Genomic DNA, 27,522 nt, shown 5'->3' with positions numbered 1-27,522 from the left:
TTGAAATTCGAATTCTGTGTCCCAAATCCTTCTCGATGTTGAGCATTGTTGCTGAAATACGAACTTTTTTAGGTGCTTTTGACTAGCTCTTTGGTTTGCAAGACATTGCAATTTACAGGCCTCATCTGCTCGTAACGCCTCGGGATTTTTCCATTCAGATTACAGTTTGTTTCGTGTCCATTTGCGGAAAACCACTTCCGTTCTCTTGCTTAATGTTTCAATTTGCAATCTCTCACCAAATCATTCTTGGCACCATGCAAAACTTGGAATTTGTAGCTATGGATTCAATAAATATTTTTGGTACACATCTTACAAGCTACAAAAGCATTGCATGGTTAAAAAAAAATGCCATTAGCTTAAAGTTACAATAAGAGAGCATGCCCCCAATTGTGGAAAATAACAAGCTTATTGCTTCCGAGACATACACTAGACTCTCTCCAACTCAGTGTTGTGTTTGTGCAACTGGTCTCTCAACTCTTTTCTCCACCCTTGGATCAGCCTCTCCTGCTTCTTGATAAGCTCACTCTTTATCTTTAATTCTTCCTCCATCACAGCAATCTCCTGTCGAAAGCAGACGTAATGATGAAGACACAATTGACTTGTGAATTACAGGAGAATGTCTATAGGATATACTATATACCAACTGCAGATGTACTTTGGGTTACCTTTCCTAGTGTTTCAGCCTTTGTTGGTTTATCTTCACGTTGGAGGCCAATAAAATATAGCTGAAGCTTCTTGGCAGCCTCCATAAAATCTCTGGCATGCCTTTCCACATCAACTGTCAGTAACAAAATTAACACCTATCATTATGAGCTAAAAGTGAAGTCCTAATGAGCCTTTAAATATGAGAAAAGCTTTCAAATGCATTTGTTACCCACAGATTTGAGCTAACTACAGAGTCCAGTGAAGCTTTTCCAAAGCAAAATGGGGGAATAAAAAAGAAAGAAAGTGGAAACACCTCAAGAACTCAGAAATCAGAAGGATAAAATTAAGAATAAAGGGAAGTTCTTCATAGAGAAATTAGTAACACTAAAGGCTTTATGTAATTTCATTGTACATTATTTCCATGATCACTTGCATTGTGAGACATGCAAGAGAGGTAATCTTTATGCCGGTTCTTTATTACTCCACTATCACACAAACACAGAGATGGCTGCCAATGAATTTTTTTTTCTTTGGGGAGGTGGGGTTTAAGCAAAGTAAATTAGTAATGGACTGTTAATTTCCAGTGTGGCAGGGATTTACAACCATCTTCCCCGAAGGGGGCTATCTGCTTCATGAGAGCAAGCTAAAGCACTATCAATGACACTCCATACTTCCAGGACAAATTATCTTAAGTGGAAGGAAATAAGTACAAGACTTGAGCATAAGCAAGACCCTGCACAATTACTCTAATTATCATCATATCCTCCATCAAAGGAATTAAATCTTATCAGAGGCTTTACCCAAACTTTTCTCATGTTCCTCCCTGTGAGATGCCAAAACTTTTCCTAGAAACAAGCTTCTCGGGCACACTGAATATTCTACTCCCTCAAGCCCAATGCCAACTTACTAAAACACTTCTCAACTAATTTTTAAGAGCCATGCAAGTGAACTATCATTGTTAACCTCTTTAAAGAACCATGACCATTAACCACTTGAGAGAGAGAGAGAGAGAGAGAGAGAGAGATCTTGTAATTATACTAGACCGCAACTTCTAGCAGTGCACTTTCCTTCTAAAAAAGTCTCGGTTAAACTCCAAAATAATCACTTGAGCTTTATTATCCTTCCACGTACGAAATGTAAACCTTATCCAAAAACAGATGAAAATGTTACACCTCATTGGACATTATGATACACAGTTAAATGCACCGCAATCATATGCTAAATGGCTTTAGCAAAGCAATGGATTAAAAGAAAATTGATTGTAAGAATGTAAATGTTTTGTTGAGCTTTTATTGGTACCTCATAAAGGTGTTTATAATTCAATTTTATTAACAATCATTTCTAGCCAAGAAAAACACCCTAAATTGGTATCCATCTACATACTTATAGTTCTTAAATTGTACCCAAACTGGAATAACAAGATCAGACCATTCCAGTTTTGCAGGCTCACACTTCTACCTTACCTTCTAGAATAAAGTTGAAACATAATCTTCTTCCTCAAATTCTATTTTTCCAACCCCTCAATCTGTTCGGCAGTATCATTCCTTTGACCCTAACTACAGCATTCTGTGCTCCTCCCTCACATAGTTTTACCAGACATACTATTTTGGAAAAACCTAACTCAATAGATATAGCTCAAAAAAATAAACCAACAATTATGTTTTCCAGAGTGTTTTTTAATAGATCTCCTACTTCCCTTATATCTCTATGGATATTTAATTATTCCCATAAAATTTTCAAGTTTTCGAGACATCGACCTCTAAGTAGGCTGTAATGATTTGGCTTTACAGAAAATTTCTCGGCGTCATCTTAAGAAATTTTCCGCATAATCTTACACCTTGTGGGTTAAGGCAGTAGTGCTGTTTTGAAACAAAACATGTATTTACACTGCTACCTCACCTAGATTCCCAGGACTTAATATAGCACTACAAGCATCATGCAATTCCTTGACGTCCACCAAGCTACAATAAATTAATAATTATAGAATCTTGCTTATAAAAATTGCGGTTTCGGGGAAATTGTACCTCAGAGCTCTTCTAAATAAAGCAGAACACGCCCACTGCAGTCTTCTAGGAAGGAACAAAAACCCATCCTAATAAAATTTAAAGCTACTCCTTCAGCTAATTTATACTTGACCCCAAGAATGAACTAAAGAAGAAAATTTTTCCTAGTTTATCAAACCCAAAAAGAAGAATACCAAACAAAAAAAAAGACACACAAAGGAAGTAAAAAAATGGATTCTTTTCAGAGCTTCTATGAACTGGAATAAGACGAGTGAGGAAATTGGTTCACTAACTCTGATGAGAAGGGTGGGGAGAACGGTCAATAGCTTGAAGCTCTCGCGCAGGCAAGCATGGAAGCAAAGCAGTTTCTAGTGCTGAGACGCAAGCATTCATGTCGTCCCTTGGAGGCGGCGAGGATTGCAGCTGTGGATCTATCTGGTGCTGCTGATCCAGCGCTTGCCGCTCCGCCATTTCTATACAGAACTGAGAAGAAATATTAAAAAGTAGGTAAATTAACACGATCGGTTTTCGAAGAAAGAGAGCGTAGAATAAAGAAATATTTATATTTACGTTATAACCGGATCCGTCTGTTTCAGCCATTCAGGACAGGCAAATGGGCTATGGCCCTGATCCTAAACATAAGTACTGGACCAGCCTGGTAATTCCAAAACTCGGCCCCAGACCTGGTATGAGTCCATGAGCTTGAGGCCTCCAATACTTCATATGTCACACTTTTTTTTTTTTTTTAATTTGCCAATCGACAGTTACAATCTTACGATAATATATTAATTAAAGAAATGATATTTGTAATTATAGAATGTCTAAATATTACGTATTATTTAAAAAAAATAAGTAAATATGAAATTTATACAAAAAAATTAATTTTTTAATAGTAAATCTCATTCTAGTGCGCGATATTTGTACAATCCATGACTGTATCTAACATTATTCTTTTAATTTTTTCTAATATATCATATCATCCTACAACACGTACATATCACTTTTGTAAAAAAAAAAAAATATATATATATACAACATAAATAATATATTATACCAATTGAACTACAAGTCAATCGCGCGGTACTTCATACGTTACTTAAACTTATTTTTTAACCCTCATGCATTAATTAAGTGTTGTATTCATTATAGTCTATAGTCTCCGCCACAATACCATATTAATAATGGCGAAGTGTATATGAGTTTGATCATTGACGGATAATAAACAATAGCACGGTTTAGTAAAATTAGACTCCCGAACATTACATTAAGAAATTATATATTAAAAATATTTATTAAGCATTTAATACAAATTAGAAGTGATCACTTTAAATCACTAAAGACAGCTAGCTCATGCACGATATATAGCTAGCTAGCGTCTTGGACAGGTTTCATATTGCTTTATGGCAAATCTCTGTGTCATGCATCTAGCGTCTTGGTCAGAAGTTTCATATTGTATATACATATGACTTGGCCAAGAAACCTATTTTAGTATCTTTTTAACTTTCATACAAAAACAATCACGCATTTGGAATAATAGCCAAGTTTCAATTGTCAATTGGTAGCTTTAAATTAAAAGAGTAATACTCGTTTGATATTAAATTCACTGATCACTTCATGATGATCCTTCTCTATTAAATAAAACGTTTAATTACCTTATAAGCTTGAGATCGAGCATTGTAATTGGATTAAGTTTTCTTATATATATATATATATATATGAATTTAAAATATTTGGAATTATAATCTTTTGGAAGTTTTATGTGAGTTATAGGCCGGCTTGAATTGGGAAAAAAAAATACAAAGTGTGGGTTGTATACTCACCACGAGAAATTATTTATTTGTAACTAGTTATTTTATATGAAAATGATAATTTCTTGCCAAAATAAGTATATTTTTGTCATAAATAATCAGTTACAAATACTCATTTATCTTATAGTGATACTATTTATTGAGTATTTAGTACTATTTGAAAAATTTTACTGACAACAATAAATATTATAGGATATACGATTTAAATCTCTCAAAAATTATGTCATAAAACTCAAACAAAAATGTAATATAAGAATTTAATTTATCACATTTAATTATATGTATGCGTGACTTTTGTTTACTTGTGAGCTTTCTTCTTCGAACCAGAGTAAAATAGGTACGTTGTGATATTCACGGCTATATTATAGTCAAATCAAAAGATGATTCCACAAGGTTAAATAGATTATTTTTGTTGGAGTTCTTCTCGAACTCTACCTGCATAGCTAGGTAGAGTTTCTTAAATGCTAGCTATTATTTCAAATTAAAGGGTCTAGATTTTATCACACACACACATACATATATATATATGTTGGTACTTAGATTTTAGAAAATTCTTAGTCTGATAAATGCTGAATTTGATTAATTATGAATGATTAGTTTGGTTTTAAAACTAGTTAGAAAAATATTACGTAATTAAGATTTGAGAGTTCTTTAAACGTTAAGGGCTTGTTTGGATACTTTGATCAATATCTTAGTATATATGTGATGTGAATGGTAGTGAAATTGCTTGGATTTTGGGAAAAGAGAGATAAAAAGTTTAAGAAAAATATTATAAAGTTAAAAAATTAATTGAATATAATTTTTGTTCTAAAATTTGAAAATATAGTATTATTTTTGTGTTTTATTTGAAAGTTCGGGAAAGTTGTAATGATTGGATAATTATTAAATGAAAAAGTTAAAAATTTGAAATTGAAAATGTTTTGTGTTAATTGAGTAATATTTGGGATGGGAATTTCTGAAAAGAGACCCTAATAGGAACCAATTAAAAACATTAATTTTTGACATATTGGCATGAGGTCGGTAGTGATTTTCTCACAGTCTTAAATTCTTCTTTTCATATTGCATAATGCCATGTTTAAGAAGGTGAAGAACTGTTAAATTTTTAATGGCATTGCATGCTGTAATAATATAATGATCTAGTATTCATCAAAGACCAGCTTAGTTATAATAGTAACTCATGAAGAAACCAATCCAAATAAAATAACTTTTAATTAAGAGGGACCCACACTCTTTTGTAACAACAAATTATTAAGAGCAATGCTACACAACCTCTCCAACTTCCACACATCACATTTTTAAAAATTTTTAAATATATTTTTTTAATTTTTTTTGAGTTTATTCTTTTTAAACTAATTCAATTCTTCTATTCATTATTCATATTTTAAATATTTGATAAAAGAAAAAAATAATAAAAATTAAAAAAATATGGTGTGTATGGAGGTTGTGTGAAGATTATGTTATTAGTAAGAAGTTGTATACATTTTTTCTATTATTAATACTTGGAGATCGAAGTTGTTTTATTTATTTATATTTTTTAATTCTAGGCCTTCTACTTTTAATATCATTATGTGAACAAATCTTATCATATCGATCCCGATAAAGAAAGTATACATGTATAGCAAGTTAGCAACCTCTGCAAAAAGGACATGATAGAGATTCCAATCGTACTATAAGAAAAATAAGTATTTATCATTAATTATTTACAATAAAAATGATTATTTATAATAAAAATAATCACATTTTGATTGAAAATATCTAACTACAAATAAATAATTTTTTTATAGTGATGATACGTACGTGTTGCATAGGCCTAGCTAGCTAGCTATATAGCTAATTAGGGTACGTTACTTCAGCACATGCATGATCCAATTTGGAGAAAACATAATTGCTTGAAATATATGACTACTGAAATTGGAAAATAAGAAACAAATCAACCTCTCTAGCTATCTTCTACTACTTTTGACATCCATCGTTTTATGCTTTACCAACTCATGAACAAAGAATCACATCCAAATATATATCAACCACTGGGTTTTATGCACATAATGGAAGTTATTGCCTATCAAATTCTTGCCAATTTGGTAACGCATATATAAATTATTAATTATAAGGATCGAATATTATCTCCAGTGCATGCAGCAGCATGCGTCTCATGCTGTCTTTCCCCAGCTTGGATGATCCGCTTCTCACTGGTTATAAGTGGTTCCATCATCATCAACATCATGTATACGTTCGCATCGCAGCAGATCAAGTTTGAAACATGGAATTCTCCCCCCCACCTCTTCTAACTGATCCATTTTCTTTTAATTTGTATCCTTTTGAAACTTTTATAATCAATAGCCTTTATCGCTATATATATAACAGCCACACTCTTACGTTAGATCAGTACTCCCATGCATGCATATTCACTTTGATCTTTAATTGCTAGCTAGCTGATCTATAAACCTCCTCTGTTCTTGACCTGCATAATTAATGGGTGATATTTGGCCTTTTCTGTTCACTCTGCTGCTCTCAGCATCCGTTGTTCCTTGCAAAACAGATGTCCCAAACGCTAGAACTTTCATTGTCCGTGTCCAGAATGACCTTAAACCCTCACGCTTCTCCAATATCAAAGCCTGGTACAAATCTACCCTTATAAATAGCCTCGGTTCTAGTACTTATGATTCTGCCCAAACACAAGATACTGGCCATGACCTTCTCCACGTGTACAATTCCGTCTTTCATGGCTTCTCAGCAAGACTCTCTCCTCAACAAGCTGAGAAGCTCACAGACCTCCCGGAAATACTCGCCGTGTTCCCGGACCGGCTTATCCCAATCCAAACGACACGTACACCTCAGTTCTTGGGCCTAAAGGACGAGGATACTGGTGCAAGCACAAATGGCATTATCAGGGAGTCCGATTCGGGTTCCCATGTCATCATCGGGATGATCGACACTGGTGTCTGGCCCGAACGTCTGAGCTTTAACGACAAAGACCTCGGGCCCATACCTTCTCACTGGAGAGGTAAATGCATTGGTGGTGAGAAATTCCCCAAGACGCTTTGCAACAGAAAGTTGATTGGCGCACGATACTTCGCTGACGGATACTTTGCCCACTATGGCGACGAAGTGGGAGAGACCAAAGAGCTCATCAAGTCTGCCAGAGACACAGTCGGCCATGGAACACATACTGCATCCACTGCTGCTGGAAGACATGTAAATAACGCATCCTTCCTCGGTTTCGCTGATGGGGTCGCAATCGGTGTTGCGCCGAAAGCAAGAATCGCCGTATACAAGGTCTGTGGTATGCAAGGGTGTGTAACTTCAGATGTTCTCGCCGGCATCGACGCTGCCGTAGAAGACGGTGTTGACATTATATCATCCTCCTTAGGCGGGGAACCCATGCCGTACCATGAAGACGTAATTGCGATAGGATCTTTCGGAGCAATAGAGAAAGGAATTATCTTCTCAGCTGCCGCCGGCAATTCAGGTCCCAATTATATGAGCGTGACGAACACGGCACCTTGGATCACCACCGTAGGTGCGAGCACCATTGATAGAAAATTCCCTGCCGAATTAGTGCTCGAAGATGGTCGCGTCATTACCGGATCGTCGCTCTTCCAAAGTCGAGTGCCGCCGGAGGCGAAGTATGTGCCGTTGATTTACGCGGGCAATGCGTCCACATTGGGGCGAATCGGAATCGGCAGTGAATATTGCTATCCCAATACGTTAGATCCGAATGTGGTACGTGGCAAAATCGTGGTGTGTGATCGTGGGGAAGTGTCACGTGTCGTAGCATCAGTGGTGGTTCAAGAGGCTGGTGGGGTCGGTGTTGTCATCGCCAACGTGGAGAAATTAGGACAGGGTACAATTGCAGATGCATATATACATCCTGGTCTCGCAATCAGTGAATCAGACCGCACTATTGTGTTGAAATACATCGAGTCTTCTCCAAACCCACGCGCCACTCTGCGTTTCAATGGGACCACACTGGTGGGAGTGAAACCAGCACCTACAATTGCAATCTTCTCTTCCCGTGGGCCCAACTCAATATCTCCCCACGTGTTAAAACCCGATGTCGTTGCTCCAGGTGTCAACATACTAGCAGCATGGCCAGATGGCATACCCCCTACTGAATTACCCTCCGACTTGAGGCGTCTCTCATTTAACATAATCTCCGGCACCTCCATGTCTTGCCCACACGTGGCAGGCGTGGTTGCTTTGTTGAAAGGGGCCCATCCCGATTGGTCCCCGGCGATGATCAAATCATCGTTGATGACCACAGCTTACACGTACGATCACGATGGCAAAGCTTTGCTGGATGAGAAAGATTTCAACGCGTCCGATGTGTTTGAAATGGGTGCTGGACACGTGGATCCAGAGAAAGCTGTTGATCCAGGCTTGGTCTATGATCTTACGGTGGATGATTATTTGAATTTTCTTTGTGCTTCGGATTACAGTAGTGATGAAATTAAGGTAATCACGACGAGATCAGTGGCTTGCAATGGGACCCAGAAACATACCTTGTGGGACCTGAATTATCCGGCAATATTAGTTTTTTTCAATGAATCAGCACCATCCAAATCGGAGATTGTGGTTAAGAGAGTAGTTACACATGTTAGCGATGGTGCATCCACGTACCGCGTTAAAATCTCCAGCCCAAAAGACGTCATCGTGACGGTTGATCATAAGAAGATGGTGTTCCTGCGCAAGGATCAAAAGCATAGCTATACGGTGCGGATTCGGGCCAAGAATGTGGGATTGCCACGTGGTGGGAAGAAGGCCACGAGCGAGTTTGGTCATCTGACGTGGACAGATGGGAAGCACCAAGTCACTTCACCGATTGTGGTGACATGGACACCTTAAAAATATGCATGAAGCTTAGTTTAAAAAAAAGAAAAAGAAAATAATGATAGGGATATGATGTTAATGGGCTTGATTTACAATAGTGATTGAACAAAATAGATACCGATTAGTATATGGGTTTAATTTTATGGTTGAAGACTTTTCATTATTAATGTTCTATTTTTTTTTCTTGTTTTAGAGTGCATGTGGATATTAACATTTGTTTGAATTATCCACTATATCGAAGATGAGAGTGTCAATCTCTCGTACTCGCCTCCTTTAATTTATTAAGAAAACAAATATTAGGTTAAATTTATATTGCATTCATTAAAAAATCCGCAAACATTCATACATTATGATAATATCAATCATATTATATATATATATATGTGTGTGTGTGTGTGACAAGGTTAGTGGTAGAGCCATGTACTCATCAGTGGATGCAATTGCACCTAATAAGATTTTAAAATTTCCTTTAATTCTCAAGCTATATGTAAATTTACATTATAATGGCCCCCAAAAAATGTAGCACTCCCTCTTCTCGTGTTTGGACGTGAATTAATTCATAAAAAAGAAGAAAAAAAATTTGTCCCTTCCATTAATAAAAGTTAGGCTCAATTTAGATATTAAGAGTATTTCATATTATCTATAAATAATATTAAATAATAGTGAATTATCTGTAAATAATAATGAAATAAATTGAGAATTTTTTAAAATAATTGTGTTCCCAAATAGAGCATTTGACCCCGCTTGGATATTGAAATTGTTTTATCTTATCTCATCATTACAATTTTTATAAATTTTACAAATTTTTACACAATTCAATTTTTTTAAATTTTAAAATAATAATATTAAAAAATAATATTATAACAATATTTTATTCAACTTTTAATTTTTACTTCAACTCACTATCTAAAATGCACCTTAGTCATCTAAAAATAGGGGTGCTACCCGCATGGTGCGGGGCAGGGGCACCCCTCCCAGCCCTTACCCCGCACCATGCGGGGGGAGGGTTTCCTACCACGCCCCGGTACCGGGGGCGGGGTTGAAACCACACCCTGCCCCACCCTCCACTCAATCCAATGACATATCGGGTCTAAAATCTCAAATTATAATATAATTTAAATTATAAATTGAAATTTATACATTAAAAAAAGATATAAACTCATTAGAGTTACATTTTGGATTCAGTAAGTCATACATTGCTTAAGTATGACTATTGTATTGCTTTGGCCTCCTATATAAAGGTTAATCTATGAGACCAAGGCAACCTATTAACATTTTGACTTCAAGTTTTTAATAAATTATACATATCTATATACAATATATTTATATAAATATAAAAAATAATATTTTTATTATAAATTATTTGAGAAACGATATTGATGATAATTATTTTGTATAACTAATATTAATTGAGTAATGCTACTTATGATCCCAACTTCCATCATCCTTTTATCGTCCTATGATATGACATTAGGTGATTAAAAATTATTTATTATATTTCACTTGTATATCTATCATCTAATACCACGTCATGGAATAATGAGATAATGATAGAAGTTAAGATGATAAATAATTTTTTCATATTAATTATAGTAAAATACTGAATTTAACATTTTCGTAAAATCTATAAAGGTTGTTTATGTGGAAGCTATCTGGCACGTTGGCAAGGTCCAGTTGGGCCCGTTGTTGAAATATAAAAGCACTAGTAATTATCTCAACAAATTTTGGCTAAAATTTAATTAGGAAATTTATTTTTATAAATTTAATTAGTCACTTTTTAACAATATCAAATAACAAATTCAACAAATTTATTATTATTATATTAAAATATTAATCTTAAACTTTTTATTTATTTTAATTATAACTTATATATGATTGTATTAAAGTTTATAGTTGTATTAATATTTATTATTGTATTAAAGAATATATATATATATATAATATTACATCACTAATTTAACAAATCTAAATTACACATCATTTAATACAGAAATTATTTCTTTGTATTCCTTTTATGCGAAAAGGAAGGGTTCGGTGCAGACTGCAGAAAGAGAAACCTAGGTTATGTTTGAAAACATAATTCATCATTATAATTTTTTTAAATTTTAATATAAAATATAATAAATAATTCAATTTTTTTTAATTTTAAAATAATAATAATAATAAAATATAATATTTTATCAATTTAATTCAACTCACTTCATCGTCTAAACTCACTCTTAAAATTGGTCGCAGCCCAGGAGTGAGGAAAGCCATTTGTTAAAGCGCGGAATGACATTGCGCCACAAGTGAAACGCGCTAAACGAACAGACGTGGGATGGGAATTTTTTATCTCAAAATATTATTTTGGCCAGCAGTTGGATTCAATAAATTTAAAGTTAAAATTATTAAAATTTTATTGATTCCACTATAATTCTTTTTTATATAATTTAATTAAACTTTAGTTAAATATTGACTTTGTTGAGCACTACTGGTGCTCTAAAGTGACAAACACGGGCAGGAGTCCTGGACAAGTCTGTCTTGACTATCGTGCTGCGCACTCTTTTATATGAAACGACTATGTATGTATATCGAGGTTTTAGAAACCTCTTTAAATGCGCTTCCTCCAATTCGCGCGGCCTCTCAAGTCTCAAGGGTCAAGACACCTCTCTCTCTCTCTCTCTCTCTGCAAAATGGCAAACCAGCTCAAAGTTGAAGAGCTCCGGACCCAACTGGCCCAGCGTTGTCTCAGCACCACCGGAACCAAGCCCACCCTGGTCCCAACCTCTCTCTCTCTCTCTCTCTCTCTCTCTCGTACATTTCTATACAAGTCTTCTCACTCTAGCTGTATTTCTCGCAGGTTCGAAGACTCGAAGCCGCTCTCCGCAAAGAAAAGAAGCAACAAACGACGGGCACAGACGGTGATGCCTCGACCAATAAGAAGAGGCAGAGGGACTCTGAAAATGGGGATTCAAGTGTGCCCGGGAAAATCAAAGCCATCGAGAAGCTTCGAGGTATGGGCATCCGGCAATTGCGCGAACTAGCTGCTCATCGTGGCGTTTCCGAAACTGGATCCAAGAAAGAAATTCTAGAAAGGCTCTGTGAAGACTCAGACGACCAGGACTTGCAGGAAATTCCTCAAGGTATGGACAAAAGTTTTGACTTAAAAAAAACATCTAAGCGTCTTTGTGCTGTGTTTGGTTGCTGAAAAAATGTAGGGAAACGAGGAACTTGCCAACTGGATTTACGAGTATTATAACGACTACTTCGAAATGTCTGTCGTATATAGTATAGTTTTATATGCGGAATTTAAGGCTTCGTTTGGATACACACTTCAGATTTGATGAGATCAGATATTTTGAACAATAGTAAAATTTTTGAGTTAAGTTGAGAAGAAATAGGTTGTAAAAAAAAATGTGTTTGGACAGTGACATGAGATAGATAGTTTTTAATTTTTGAAATTTGAAAAAAGGTGTGGGTCTTACTGTTTTATAGAGGAATAAATTTTCACAACCTTCTCACACTACACACTCCATAATTTTTTTTAATTTTTATTATTTTTTTCTTTTATCAAATATTTATTATATGAATAATGAATAGAAAATTTGAAATAATTTAAAAGGAATAAACTAAAAAATTTTTTTAAAAAAATATGAAAAAATTTAAAAATTTAAAAAAATGTGGAGTGTAAAGTGTGGTGGAGGTTGTGTAGCAAAACTCTTTATAGAGTATCCGAATTGTGTACTGTTCATATCAGTTTTACTGTTTATATACTGTTCACGTCAGTTTTCATTATTTTATACTGTTATTTACTGTTCATTTAAGTAGATATTTTCAAAATTTAAAAAGATGAAATATTGTGTTTGGATAGACAATTGGGGAGCTTATTAGTACCTCATGGTGGCAGGTAAATCTAGTCAAGAAGAAAATGAAAGCAAGAATGAGAAGATTGTAACCGTGACCAAAAAGGGTGCGGCAGTGCTGGATCAATGGCTTCCAGATCACATAAAGGCTCACTACCATGTTTTGCAACTGGCAAGTCTTATAGTTATCGTAGCAGCTTGTAGTGAATAAGTTGAATTTTTTTCCTGTAAAACATAATCAAGATTGATGGGATTTGTTTGGTTATTCTTTTTTGCTTTGTCGATTTTGTTTCTTTTAAAGTTGCTCTCTGGATTTCTAAATTCAAATCGACTATGGCTTTTTTATGATGCAGGGTGATGAAATATATGATGCCATGTTGAACCAGACAAATGTCGGGGATAACAATAACAAATTTTATGTGATTCAAGTTCTTGGTTAGATATAAAATCCTTTTGAGAATCTTGGGTTTGTCTAAATGTTCTTTTCAATTTCTTTTTAACTATTAATTGGTGTTGATTAAGAACTTATGCAATCCACAACAGTGATGCTTTATTCCGTGTTTGATTGAAAAAACAGTTCATTTATTGATTTAATACCTAGATTATTTCTCAATTTTGTCAAGCTCCTTATGATAACAATGCTGCCTTTTCTTTTTAGTTAAAAATAAGCTTAATTTGCATCTTACTTGGCTTTGGCACTTGATATGCGGACGATGCCGTATACTTCTCTTAGTCACCACTGAATATACTGATATTTAGTGTGTTGAACTAATTATTCTGAACTCTTACCGAATGATTTCAAAATTACTTGCAGAATCTGATAGTGGTGGTGCATTCATGGTTTACAATAGGTGGGGAAGAGTAGGTGTAAAGGGTCAAGACAAATTACAGGGTCCTTACACCTCTAGAGACATTGCAATTAGGGAGTTTGGACAGAAATTCTTTGCCAAGACCAAGAACGAATGGTCCAATAGAAAAGATTTCATTTTCCACCCAAAGTTCTATACTTGGTTGGAAATGGAATATACCGAGGACAAAGAATCAGATGTGAGTTATCCTATTCCAAGTACCCTTTTCCCTACTGAAGTTTCTAAGGCTTCGTTTGGTTACGCAGTTCAGATGAGATGGGATGTTTTGTTGAAAGTTGAATAAAATATTGTTAGAATATAATTTTTTAATATAATTTTTATTTTGGAATTTGAAAAAGTGGAATTGTTTCTTATATTTTGTGTGGGAGTTTGGGAAAATTGTAATGATGAGATGAGATGGTTTTGTGTATCCAAACCGGGCCTAAAGGTTTGAGGTAGATGGGATTCTTTGACAACTGAATTCCATGGTGCTGTTTAATCCAAAGGGAAGGGGGGCAGAAAGAAAGAAATGTTATTGTCCAAGCTATCTAAGTACTTCGTTATCATTATCAGGTCAAAGAAAATCTTGACTCCTCTATAGGAACTCAACCTCGGGAAACACAACTTGAGCCACGCATTGCAAGATTTATATCCCTTGTCTGCAATGTCAGCATGATGAAGCAGCAAATGATGGAAATAGGTTTGTTGACCAATTATTCAGTTTATACGCGATATAATGCTGATCAAACTAATGCAAAAATATGGCAGCTAATTAGTTCGTTTATTACATAGAAGTGCTTTTGTTGGATGATTTCTTCAGCGTGATATTTTATTTATTTGCAAGTTCATTCTCTTTAGTACATTAACCAAGATTTGATTTGCGTTTGTGTACCATTGTTTAGGATACAATGCTGATAAACTGCCACTCGGCAAGCTAAGCAAATCAACAATTTTGAAGGTAAGTCTTGAATCTCTTGATTCGATATATGCATGCAAATTTGGTTTGGCTTATATATTAATGGACTTTTCTTTGATTAATTGTCATAAAACTAACAACAATATTAGAAGGAGCTGGGAATAGTTCTTTCCGAACTTTTGGGGCTGCAATTTAAGTTTCATTGAGTTTCAAGGACACTTCTTATTGCTTCCTCACTCCCTGTTTTCCTAGAAGACCCCGTGAACTAATTTTCTTTGACTTTCTAGGGCTATGATGTTCTGAAGAGGATTGCCGATGTGATCGGCAAGTCTAATAGGAAAAAGCTTGAGGAACTAAGTGGGTAAGAATGTCCTTCTTTTACTAGAGATTCTGTTACAGTATATTTGTAAGTGCTTGACTATGGCTTTGCATTTTAGAAAGCATGTCTGACCTTTCTAATACACGCGTGCATGCAGACAGATACATATTTGGGTTATTTTTATTTTTCTGTGCTTTTGTAAGAAATCATGAATTCTAGCTTTAAGAAATTGGATACCAATTTTATTTATGGTTTCTTCCAGAGAATTCTATACTGTTATCCCCCACGACTTTGGATTTAGAAAAATGAGTAAGCCCTCTCTCTTTTTCTCCACTATACACTGAAAATACGAGGGGTATGGTAGCCGGTGGCTTTGTATACTTTTCTTGAAAATAAAATCTTATTTAACATGGAAGCATAAATAATGGCAGGGGAATTTGTAATTGACTCTCCTCAGAAATTGAAACACAAGTTGGAAATGGTAATTCTTTTGCTTTTTAGTTCAGTATATCCATATTGTCACTGTTGACTTCATCTTATACGCTTTTGGAGCACGTAGGGGGTGGGAGCCTGCTTTGGAGTTTATCTTGTTTCTTGACAACTTCACTATCTTATTTTTAAGAATTCATTAGATATTGTATAGCATCCTTCACCCTCCTCTGTTGTCTAGCATTGAGATCTGTATATGTCAAAATTTCCTCATTTGCTCTTTATTATGAGACACTGATCTGATCAAATCCTTGCACCTAATTGAAGGTTGAAGCCCTAGCTGAAATTGAGGTTGCGACAAAGTTGTTGAAGGATGACACTGGGATAGAGGTATTGCTTGTCTCCTTTTTCATTATCGACTGGTTGTGGCTACAAAATTTTGTGAAAGTGAAATTTGCATTTTTATCAGAATTCATTGTAATATTATTTTTTCATCAGTACAATTGTGAAATTATAAAAAGAGCACATGGTTGCACTTATTTAGCTGTTTGATTTAAGATTTGGAGCTGTTGTGTGCTATAATTTTGAGACATCAATTCAAAATGCACCCTTGGATTCTACTTTGTTGGCTAATTAACATTTTTATTGTTTTCTATAGTTGTTTGTTGGTTTCCACAACCTAGAGTAGGTTTGCGTTTTCTACATCCCAAGTCTAAAGTAAGTAATATTGCATCTCTTAAAAGTAGCAATTCATGATCAAATAATTTCTCGAGTTTTCATTGGACTGGAGCACATTTGTGTATCCATAAACTGCTCCCACCATCCCCCCCCCCCTCTCCCCCCGTTCTCGTGCGCTATTTTCATTATATTTTTCCCAAATATTTTGTTTCTGTTCCTTCTTTTTTCATACACAAGTTTTACCCTCTTAACTCAAATTTATTCTTCTGGTTCTATCAGTGCTTCCAGGTACATATGTTAGATTCCTACTACTATACGTATTGAAGATCATAGTGTGTTACCATATTATATGTTCAGATACTCTAATTTACTAAATCTATGCTCCTGCCCTCATTGTAGGATGACCCCTTGTATTCTCACTACCGACGCCTTCATTGTGAACTTACACCGATTGGCGTTGACTCTAAGGAATTCCATATGGTAATCATTGGAAATATTGCCTTTGAAGCTTGAAGAATACTTATTTATCAAAAAAAGGGAGTGAAGAGAAAAGTTTTATTTATATCTTAGAAGTGATAGGCTCACAAAGAGATTTCACAAATGTAACGTTTACAAACTAATGTGGCTAGATGTGATAAGTTAGAAACTTAGATCTACTTTACAATCAAGAGAGCTTTACAATAAAGAGATCTTTACAATCTGATATACCACAACAAGCCACATCAATTTGAGATTTAATTATATGAGATTTCTTTGTGAACCAAACATTTCTCTTTATGTCTTGATTAATTTATGCTATTTTAAGTCCTTAAGCCTTTTAATACTGATATTGGAAGAAGGGTTCAAAACTACAATACCCTGGAAAAATATAGCCATGATTTGCTTTATTTGCAGGAAACTTTGATAGCTTGCTCTGATGCCTTTTTTTTTCTATTTTTATTTTCACTTCGGTCATCAGATTGCAAAATATATGCAGAACACTCATGCAAAATCACATTCAAATTATGATGTGGATATTGTTCAGATATTCAGGGTGTCAAGAGAGGGTGAACCTGAACGCTTCAAGAAGGTGACAATTCATTATCTGTGAAAATAAAGGTTTTTTTCACAGAATGTTTATTCTGTTGTGGATATCTAATTTGTTGTATAGAACCGGTTCTGATATCTCCTAATTGTTAGAATTTAAGGCCTGTTTTCACTGTATTTACTCCTGTAAGCAGTTTTCCAGTACGAAAAATAGAATGCTCTTATGGCATGGTTCTCGGCTGACGAACTGGACTGGCATTTTATCCCAAGGTGATCCTTACTCTTTCCTGATTCTTATTGCAATAACAAATGTGTGCGTGTACTCATATAAGGGTGGAAATAAGTGGACCCCCCCCCCCCCCCCCCCCCCAAAAAAAAAAAAAAAAAACCAAAAAAAAAAAAAAAACAGGCCCACTCCAGCTGTGCTCCCTAGATTACAATCTTCCATCCATCACTGCACACTTGAGCTTTGATACGGAATTCCATCAATAACTGGAAAATATCTAGGTCTAACTTCTATAGTGACAAAACCATCAGGTTTGCGCATAGCTCCTCCTGAAGCGCCTGTAACAGGTTACATGTTTGGGAAGGGGGTTTACTTTGCTGATATGTTCTCCAAAAGTGCGAATTATTGCTACGCTACCCATGCTGCTAAGCCTGGTGTGCTGCTTTTGTGTGAGGTTATTTTTCATCCTGCAGAAAACCTTATATAATATAAAAGCCTATAGTTTGGACTTCTATATATTGGAGTGAGCTACATGTGTTCCACTCTTTTGGAATTATATTGTTCTGAATATCCAAATACCACTGTTTAAATTGACTTAGGTAGCACTTGGTGACATGGCTGAGCTTCTAAATGCAAAATATGATGCCGATAAGTTGCCAGAGGGGAAGTTAAGGTTTGTTTCTCTATATTTTTATTGACGCTGTAATCATGCCCATCTGCATTGCTCTGAAAAAGAAGAAAGAAGAATTGCTTAAATCAATGGTCGAATTATAAAAATACTCTCATGTTTTTGCTAATGCGTAAAAGGAATATAAATGATGGGATTCATATCTGGCCAATCAACCTATTGCAGCTCTTGCACCAGTACACAGTTTTCAAAGCAGCGAGTTTGTTCCTATGAAGCCATATTATCAACCATGTCATTACGTTGTTATTATTTCCAGAGCATGGGTTTTGCTTGTATGAAGCTTCATGCTTGTGTCTTGGTTCGTCCTTAAAAGTTAAATGAATTTCCATACTCTGAGACTAAGGTGTCGTTTGGATTCGAAGATGAGTTGAGATGAATTGAGATGGGTTGTGAATAGTAGTGAGATGAGTTGTGAATAGTAGTGAAATTTGTGAGTTAAAGTTGATGAATAGTAATAAATAGTAGTGAGATGAGTTGAGATGACTTGAAATGACTTCCGAATACAAACCACCCCTAAGATTTGCAAGTTTTCAAGTACCATTTAGGTCAGATGTTGCACTTGGTAGATACTAGTTTTATCATCTTTTGCAAACTGAAACCATACTTGTTTGGCATCACATGGTCAAGATTATCATATTGAAGGCTTTTAAAGTCAATGAGGTTTAAAACCTGATGTTGCAGCACAAAAGGTGTAGGAGGTACTGCGCCAGATCTATCAGAAGCTCATGCACTTGAGGACGGTGTTGTTGTTCCCCTAGGAAAACCAAAGGAGCAACTGGGTCATCAGGTACAATGCCACAGGATTTAGAAAATTTTGGCAGTGTTAATTGGTAACCATCATACTTTTTTCTTCTGCCCCGTTGGGACTGTTTTGCCTTCTGGACAATATTTATGCAGGACACGTAATAAGGAGGTTACATTGCTCATATTTATTCTCATTTAAGTGCTTCTTGCAGGGTGCGTTATTGTACAATGAGTACATAGTTTACAATGTGGATCAGATTAGGATGCGTTATGTCATTCAAGTGAATTTCAATTTCATGTGATGACTAGTGTTCTAAATTTCAAGAATTGCTAGCACCAGAGCACTAATCCATTTTTGTTGCCGATTTACTAGTCGTCAAGCAATAACGCTTTTGATAATGTATATTGGGAAAGGGGAGTTTTCACCTCTTCTTCTTGTGGGTAGGCAATGTGAACAAGAATCATACCATCTCGAGCACTTGCATGTAATGTTTGTATATTTTTTAGTTGCAAATGTGCCATTTGAGATGTGATTTTCTAGCTTTAAGATTCTCGAGTGTAATTGCAATTCTGCAGTTCTCGTATCAATCCTCAACTCTTGGGATTTTTTATGTTGAAAAATTCTTCTCATTAGCCACTATTCACTATCTCACACTCCACACCCTATGAAAAACACCCTCACACCCTATCCTCACACCTTATGAAAAACACTCCTATATCTTATGAAAAAATAAAAAATAAACTATAGGTGTAGGGTGTAAAAGTGAATAGTGGCTGATGCATAAAATTCTTCTTTTTATGTTTCCAGCTGTAATGAAACCTTCAAAAGGCATGCATATCTTACTGTTTTTTTAGCAGGTGTCCAGGTGATAGCATTGTATGCCCTAAATTTTCGGACCTTAAAAGGGAACTCAGATACATAACAGGTTTTTGAGTGAATTATGAGCGGTCAAAGGAAATTCGTTATAATTTTCAATTGAAACTGAATTTTTAAGTGGGCCGTTTCAGAGTTTTCATGGCACCGATGGAAGAACAATCCGGTCGTGTCAGTTTGCCCCATCTAGGTTTCATTTTCTAGAAGAAATTCTGACTAAATTACCAATGTAAGCATAGAAACAAGGGCAAAAATTATGATGTTTGTCAAAACATAGTCTCTCTTTAATCCTCTCGAGTCTAACTTCAATCTGTCTTTTTATCTGGATATTGTCGATTAACCCACCTTTACAAACTCGTTAAAACTGAGGTCATAAAATATAGAAAAGAGCAGTCCTTGTCTGCATTAGGCATGATTATGTAGGGTCGAACCAAAAAGAACTGATAAAATTTACCACTTGGATTTTTAAGTACGTTTTGTTCTGTTGCTGTTCCTAAGTCCCGAGAGAAGTCAAACATATGCATCAAGTGTGAGTAGAATTTAATGTCTTGGAAGCATGATTGAGTTTCAAAAGCCTTTGAAAACGTAGGAGTGTATGACCAAATAAAGCATTTACTGCACCATTTTCAAGTGCTTCTGTTGCACACGCTAGTATTTAAGTCCCTAGATTTGATAATGACCTCATCCAGAATCTATGTTCTTCTTCCACAAGACAATCTATGGTGATTTAAGAGTGATAACAGTTTCCCATCCATTATAAAGAGGCAGGCACAGTGTGACGGTCCGATGCACCTAACCGACTCTTTAATGCACCAACCACGAAGTAATGGATGCATTTGCTGCATTGATATTATGTCTCTACAGATAAACAAAAACAGAGATCAGCATGCGGACAAGGTCTCTGTTTTTCTAGATTTTAACCTGTAAATCTTCCAAGGCTATGAAGATTGCAGTCTACAAAAATGATGGATGTGGGCAACCTACATTGACCTTCTGCATAAAAGTTCTCTAGGAAACAAGACGCTTTTATGGCGTTGAAAGAGGTGAGGAGTGAGAAATTAGAACACTTAACTCACACTTATGATTCAGTGGCTTAAACCCATTTCAGTTACTATAACTAATTCTTGTATGCTTGATTATTTCAGAATACCTATAAATTAACTGATTCGGTGCAAAGCTGCTATATATCCTGTGGAATCCAGAAAAACCAGTATCCTAAGGAAGAACCCAAGTACACTGCACGCATCTGAAGCTGATATTTGAAGCTCAGATGCATACAAAATTCTAAATTTGCAGTAGAACAATGATGCTAGCATGACATCTGTGGCGTGCACACAGATAACCCATATCACGAGGATTGAAGTGTCTTCTAAAAACGGCGAGGAATTAATTTCATGCATGCATGCTTCAATTCTCAGTTAGCTAGGTGGTGAGAAAGAGGTGTTTTCCATGTTAAAGCTTACTCTGCTACCTAGATTTTTAATACCTTGGTTTCGGGAGGTATGAAATTCTTAAGAGTCCTCTCATCCATGAATTCACAACATGTTTTGGGGGAAAGAAAGCTGATGCCTACAGCACTAGGGAATCATATCTGCCTAGGGAGCCTCACAAGTCACAGCCTTCCCAAAAACTCACACACGCACATACCCTCCCCCACTCAAAAACTTGCGCCCAACACGCAAAGCCTACGTGCACTCTTACATTATTCTTCCCGTCTGCTTGCACCCCACCATCCAGTTCTTTCTAAAAAGTAAAAAGGTGATCATCCTTACACGCTGCTGGCCCCACTTAATGTAGGTGATCTAGAAGGCCCCACATGCTGGTGGGACCCAACATATAACTATCATGGACCCGAGATTCTTGATCCAAAGGCTAGCATTTCACTGCTGGAAAAAGAGGTTTTAGAGGCTTGTGCTTGTCTCCCTGTGCATTGAGTCCGTAGAGGAACAAAAAAGGGTTGCTCGCTTTTGTGGAAATAAGGCAGACAAGAAGCTGTATGGGTCTTCTTAGACATCCCAACTTTGAATTCCCTCAATTACTTACATCATGGCATGGCATGGCTTGGCTTGGCTTGGCAGAAAGATTTTCTCCACACCCACACTTCGAATTTACTCATTGCTTCTACCATTGTCATTAACTCTCTCTCTCTCTCTCTCTCTCTCTCTCTCTCTGAAATTCACCTATAAATACTGAGCTTCTTCCTTTATCCATTCCAACTAAACTACATACCTATACCCACCATTCTTCAGCGTGTGCAGTCTTTGATGGTTGGGAAGCTCCTTGCTGGAGAAGCAGGGCACGTGCAATGCTCTTGGCTCTGAAATGCCAGTGAACCCTTTGCACGTGCTCCCCTTCTCCAACATGGGCTCCCCACCCTTGTCTCCCTCCCTTCAACCTCCCAAGCCCCAAAGTGCATGCACGCACGCACGCACTTGCAGGTAATGCAACAATTCATCTTAATTTTCAATCTGGTTTTTACTCTTTAAATTTCCTGCCTTACTTTTGAGGCCAATTCTATATGTATTTGTATGAAAGGTTGATGAAACAAGACAAAGGAGTGTAGGTTTTGAGGACGTTTCTCAGTAGTCTATGCACTTAAACTGGAGAGAGAGAGAGAGAGAGAGAGAGAGACTGTTATTATTTGGCCTAGTACAGTAGTACTTGATGTCCCCAGAAAGTCTCCATTTTTTTTTTTTTAAATTTCAGTGATAACTTTTTCTTTAACAAATACACTCAAAAATTGAAGTTTTGCACTCTGCATCCCAAATTTCTAAGATTGACACATTACGGACTCAAATTATCGAGAATTAACACTTTGTACCTTTAATTGAGACTTGATCATCAAGATTATCTTCTATCATTTGTCTTATTTTATTTAAATTAACACTCACTATTGGACAATGGTGGAAAATATATAATGTTTTGATAATTGAAGAATAGAATGTGTCAATTTTAATAGTTTTGGATACAAAATGCAAAATCCATTTCAGTTTGAGGATATAGAAATTAGAATATACTTTTCATTTATCTATTTTTTCTTAACGACGTTCTTGCGAATTGGTTTCATTTTTATATGTATGTATTAAACTGACTTTAATATTACATATAGGAATATATATTGTTGATGTATTTTTTGGACATGACCCGTGCCCAACGGTTGAATGGCCCGTAACGATGGTTTGGGTACCCTTTTTGGATGTTGATTTATGAAATAAATATTAAATAAAACATATAAAATATAAAGAAAAAAAAAAAGAAACATAAAGATTTACGTGATTTTATATAAAAGACTGCATCGATTTGTTTTACAATAGAGAAAATAGAGTTTGAGGGACGTTAAAAAAGATGTTGTTTCTTAGAATTCTGGAGGGGGAGCCAATAATTTGAGGAGTCTTTGTAGATATTATATCCAACATATATAATAGACATGGGAAATGATGCATTCACCGAGGATGGATCCTGATAAAAGTTACTTACTATTATTTTTTGTTTACTCAATTGTTAAGTAAGTGTTTTTAAATGAGTTTGTGATTTTTTTATTTTAATATTTAAAGTGATTTAAAAAATACTTAAAAAAATATAAAATAAAAAAATACATTTTACACTTATCGATAGGAGACCATCTCTTGATGGGCCTAGTAGTCCCCAACAGACATTAAGGTATATAGATTCCTATTTCAACTCTATACAATTCATAACCATATTATTTGGCGCGATTTTATTATAAGGAAAATTTTATATACTATATTATCATTCTACTTTTATGTCATTATATAAAATATGACATATTTATTACTATTGAATGAAAGTGAAATGAGAGTGTGATTTATAATATTACTATTACGGCAATATATCTAAAAAAAATGATAAACACACATTACTTTTCACAACATTTTACACAACAATACGTGTAAGGTAAGGTTATTTTTGTAAACTAACTTATAAAAATATTATTATTTTATCAAAATATCCTTATTTTATAATATGTATCGTGAAATATATTGTAAAATATATTGTGAAGATATCATTATTCATATTTAAAAGCAACTGTTCCACTCTACAAGGGCTGGTATTCGTTTGTTGTTATGGCCAGTTAGAGCATTGGCAATGGACTAGCTAAATGTCAATGCAAGTCCAAACTTTAGTTAGATGTGAGAAAAAGCCTCCACATTGGACTAGTCAATGGTCCAAAGCTTAAGACTTGATGAATAGTAAATTTTAAGTCATCTCCAAATATGGCTAGCTATTATTCACAATAGAAAGTAATATTTAATTATTTCATCACTTCCCTCTCTCTTTGAATGGTAAAACATGCATGGTATGCACATTATTTATACTAATTGATAGAGTAGATATATTATTTCTACAAAACATGAAGATCTAAGAAATATATAAATAGTATTTGCAAAAAAAAAAAATAAAAAAAAATGAAAAATATTATATTATATTATTATTTTAACTTTATAATGGCTAATCCAATGTGGATCCACCTAGTCAAAAGTTGATATTATAGCTAAAAATTAAGATTTTAGCTAAACTTTAGACTTGATAATGACTAGATCATTGCCAACTATCTTACTGCGAGGATTTCATTGTACAAGGATTTCCCCGTAGAGTTCTAAATTCTAATAACATAAAATATATGGTCACGAAAGTAGACTTTCTCAGCTGAGTTTTGTACCTTTGGCTTTCACCATAAGCGTAGAGATACGCTTACAATCTTTTTTTAATTGGAAAAATGACAGGATTATTACTACTCTTTTACTATTTATTTATTATTATTTTTAATTATTTTTTTAATTTTTAATTTTATTTAATGATTAAACAAATGATTATTAATAAAATTATATATATTTTTAATTTTTTTAATGATTAAGGATGCTAAAAAAATACTTAAAAGAAAATGATAAAAAAAAAACTTCAAATACACTATAATTAATAAGAGAATAATAACTCTATCATTACTCTTATAATTTATAGACAATTTTAAATATAAGAATATTTTTTATATTAAGTATAAATCTATCAAATCAAAAATAAAAAGTTAAAATCAAATTTAAAATAATATTATTTTATTACATAATTGTAAACAAATTGTTATATAGTAGTAATTCTGTCTTTTCTCTTCACGAAAAATACCATGCTGCTTGTAGCGTAATTACAAAGATAATTAATTCAGCTGATTTTTCCTAAGAGAATACGCGACCAAAAATAAAATAAAAAATATTAGAAATAATACTTCTTAGTGGGGATTTTTTTTTTTTTTATAAGCTCAACTCAATGCATAATTAATCAGAATTTTAGAATGGTGCTAAGGTTTTGTATTTTGATAACAAATCGTTTCATTTTCTACATCCCATATATCTTGTAATAAAAAAATGAAAAAAGATTAAAACAAAATGAAAAAAATATATTGAATCTAAGATTTTTGAAACAAGAACTAATTAGAAAGAAAAAAAGCGTTCAAATCTCCTTGAGTGTAAATAATTTTTAAAGACTATCAGATTAAAAGATTTTCTTTTTAAATTACTTGATGTGTACTTGTAAGAAACTCTTTACGAGGGTCACTGCACCCCCATAATTAGTCAGATGCTATTCCTGAACCCCTAGTACCAATAAACAAAAAATTAAAAAAAAAAAAGGGTGGCGTGAAGTTAAACCTTTTAATATTAATCTAACTTGGGTGTACAACTTTCGTTGTTTATTGCACAAATTAAATCTATTGGTAATTTAGAGTACAAATTGATTTTTTTTTCATAATATTTGTGTACGTTTAAAGGAGGTGGTTATTTGAAAATGTAAAATTTAATTTTCTCTGAAAGTCATAAATTATTGTGATATTAGACAAAAGTGTACACGATTTATATGACAACTATGCAATTGGCTACGTGCGAGATTTTTTTTTTTTTTTCCCGATTAGGTATAAGAAGACGTTTTGCTACACAATCTCTATCCACACTCTACATTCTACTTTTTTTAAATTTTTAAATTTTTTAATATTTTTTTTTAATTTTTTTTGAGTTTATTTTTTTAAAATTATTTCAAATTTTCTATCCATTATTCATATATTAAATATTTGATAAAAGAAAAAAATAATAAAAATTAAAAAAAAATATGGAGTGTGGAGTGTGAGGAGGTTGTGAAGATTTATTCTTATATAATTTATCACAAAAAATTCAATAAAACTTTAATAAATATGAGAATTTTCTATATTTCTCATTAGTTGGTTTAGTGACGAATAATCTTATGACTGATCAATATGATTATACCACTTCATAAAAATATATTAATTTTTTTAATTTAAAATTTGAATTTTAAATAAATACTCGATTTAAAATATAATTAAAAAATATATATTTTTTTTAAATCAAAACATTCTCATTCATTATAATCTAATCAACCATTACATCATTTCTCTGAAAGAATACAAGGCATAATAAATTCATGACCATCTTCTAACCAAACTACCTCCTCTTGGCCAATTTGATGTGGCATGATTGCCTTCTCTATGAGCATATTGAATCCACCATATTTCTCTTTCTTCGAAAGAAACTTTTACTATCTTCTATTATCTGCTCATATCATGAACAATTCTCTTCAAACCTTTGAACATCTTTAATTATTGTAAGAGTAGGGGTGTAACCGATCCGGTCCGGTCCAGTTTTAAACAAAATCTATGACCGAACCGGTATGTATCGATTTTGTATTTTTCAAAATCGATTACGCACCGATTACCCTCATAAACCGATACTTCCGGTCTGGTTTTTCGATTTTTTTAAAATGTAAGTTTCACAATTTATTATTAAAAATTTGTTTTTAAAAAAAAAAAAACTGATTTAAAAAAAATTGATTTATACTTTTATTAATATATTAGACTATATAATAGTATTAATATTAGACTATTAGTATAGTTATAAGTTATATATTAGTATTAGTTATAAACTATATATTTAATATTAGTATTAGTTACAAACTTTTAGTAAAAACTTGTAGTATTAATTATAAGTATAACTATAGTCATTAGTCTATATTAAACTATTAGTATTAGTTATAAACTTTTAGTGATTTAATATTAACATTTTATGTAATAATTTATAAATTACAATAAGAAATTATTTCATATATGAATATATATAATTATATATATTATATATAAAAATTTCACATAAAAATTTATAATTATACATAATATATATAACTTATATATATTAATATATATATAATATTTTCTATAAAACTTATATATACAATAATACAAATATTATTTTTTATATGTATTTTTTATCAACCGGTCTAGTTCGAAAAATCTTAAAACCGGAATCGGACCGGAACCGGCCGGTTTTCACATTTTAAGAACCGGTCCCGAACTGGACCGGTTCAAAATCGATAAAACGAGTCCGGTCCGGTCCGATTTTCCAATTTAAATTTACATCCCTATGTAAGAGTATCACCTTCAAAGATAGCATTTTCTATCCCAATTTACAAACAGACCTCAACAGCTTTCTCTAAAACCATAGTTTCAGCCACAACAAGATTATTCACAAAGTTTTGGCATGCATAGAGAAGCAATGAATTCCCCTTCCCAATTTCTTATCACAATACCAGCTCCCATTCTAGAATTATTAACATCTAATGCAGTATCTCAA

The 27,522-nt window shown here is 33.9% G+C and overlaps 3 protein-coding genes across 5 annotated transcripts; 2 read left to right on the top strand and 1 right to left on the bottom strand.

Moving 5' to 3' along the window:
• Positions 1-259: 259 nt before the first annotated feature.
• LOC121260403 (mediator of RNA polymerase II transcription subunit 28-like) lies at positions 260-3,197 on the bottom strand. Its single transcript, XM_041162268.1, has 3 exons — positions 2,942-3,197; positions 666-778; positions 260-561 (listed from the first exon to the last, which is right to left on the bottom strand). The coding sequence occupies exons 1-3, from the start codon at positions 3,117-3,119 to the stop codon at positions 427-429; spliced, it is 426 nt and encodes a 141-aa protein (XP_041018202.1). The 5' UTR covers positions 3,120-3,197; the 3' UTR covers positions 260-426.
• A 3,643-nt stretch (positions 3,198-6,840) lies between these two features.
• Positions 6,841-9,437, top strand: LOC121260400 (subtilisin-like protease SBT1.5). Its single transcript, XM_041162263.1, has one exon. It carries the CDS (start codon positions 6,929-6,931, stop codon positions 9,299-9,301), a length of 2,373 nt encoding a protein of 790 aa, XP_041018197.1. The 5' UTR covers positions 6,841-6,928; the 3' UTR covers positions 9,302-9,437.
• Positions 9,438-11,878: 2,441 nt separating this feature from the next.
• Positions 11,879-19,549, top strand: LOC121260401 (poly [ADP-ribose] polymerase 2). 3 transcript variants are annotated; one of them, XM_041162265.1, is made up of 18 exons: positions 11,879-12,042; positions 12,126-12,408; positions 13,173-13,300; positions 13,482-13,563; positions 13,943-14,175; positions 14,550-14,676; positions 14,879-14,934; positions 15,180-15,253; positions 15,474-15,520; positions 15,643-15,692; positions 15,968-16,030; positions 16,718-16,798; positions 17,295-17,387; positions 17,539-17,614; positions 17,882-18,024; positions 18,170-18,243; positions 18,940-19,045; positions 19,215-19,549. In XM_041162265.1, the coding sequence occupies exons 1-18, from the start codon at positions 11,881-11,883 to the stop codon at positions 19,302-19,304; spliced, it is 1,968 nt and encodes a 655-aa protein (XP_041018199.1). In that variant the 5' UTR covers positions 11,879-11,880; the 3' UTR covers positions 19,305-19,549. The 3 variants fall into 3 exon arrangements, with proteins under 3 accessions (XP_041018199.1, XP_041018198.1, XP_041018200.1); XM_041162264.1 differs by having other exon boundaries at positions 17,277-17,387; XM_041162266.1 differs by lacking the exons at positions 13,943-14,175; positions 14,550-14,676 and having other exon boundaries at positions 17,277-17,387.
• The last annotated feature ends 7,973 nt before the right edge of the window (positions 19,550-27,522 follow it).

This window comes from Juglans microcarpa x Juglans regia, chromosome 4D, assembly GCF_004785595.1.
Source record: "Juglans microcarpa x Juglans regia isolate MS1-56 chromosome 4D, Jm3101_v1.0, whole genome shotgun sequence".
Classification (NCBI taxonomy): domain Eukaryota; kingdom Viridiplantae; phylum Streptophyta; class Magnoliopsida; order Fagales; family Juglandaceae; genus Juglans; species Juglans microcarpa x Juglans regia.
The sequence above is the reverse complement of the archived record's forward strand: the minus strand, read 5'-3'. Positions and strand labels throughout refer to the sequence as shown.

Excerpts from the sequence above, each read along its gene's own strand:
- LOC121260403 (XM_041162268.1), bottom strand. The coding sequence starts at position 3,119 with ATGGCGGAGCGGCAAGCGCTGGATCAGCAGCACCAGATAGATCCACAG. Across the intron at positions 779-2,941 it reads TCCCCACCCTTCTCATCAGA|TTGATGTGGAAAGGCATGCC; the intron begins GTTAGTGAACCA and ends TGTTACTGACAG. Across the intron at positions 562-665 it reads AGGCTGAAACACTAGGAAAG|GAGATTGCTGTGATGGAGGA; the intron begins GTAACCCAAAGT and ends TGCTTTCGACAG.
- LOC121260400 (XM_041162263.1), top strand. The coding sequence starts at position 6,929 with ATGGGTGATATTTGGCCTTTTCTGTTCACTCTGCTGCTCTCAGCATCC.
- LOC121260401 (XM_041162264.1), top strand. The coding sequence starts at position 11,881 with ATGCGCTTCCTCCAATTCGCGCGGCCTCTCAAGTCTCAAGGGTCAAGA. Across the intron at positions 13,564-13,942 it reads TTATGTGATTCAAGTTCTTG|AATCTGATAGTGGTGGTGCA; the intron begins GTTAGATATAAA and ends AATTACTTGCAG. Across the intron at positions 17,388-17,538 it reads AACCTGAACGCTTCAAGAAG|TTTTCCAGTACGAAAAATAG; the intron begins GTGACAATTCAT and ends TCCTGTAAGCAG.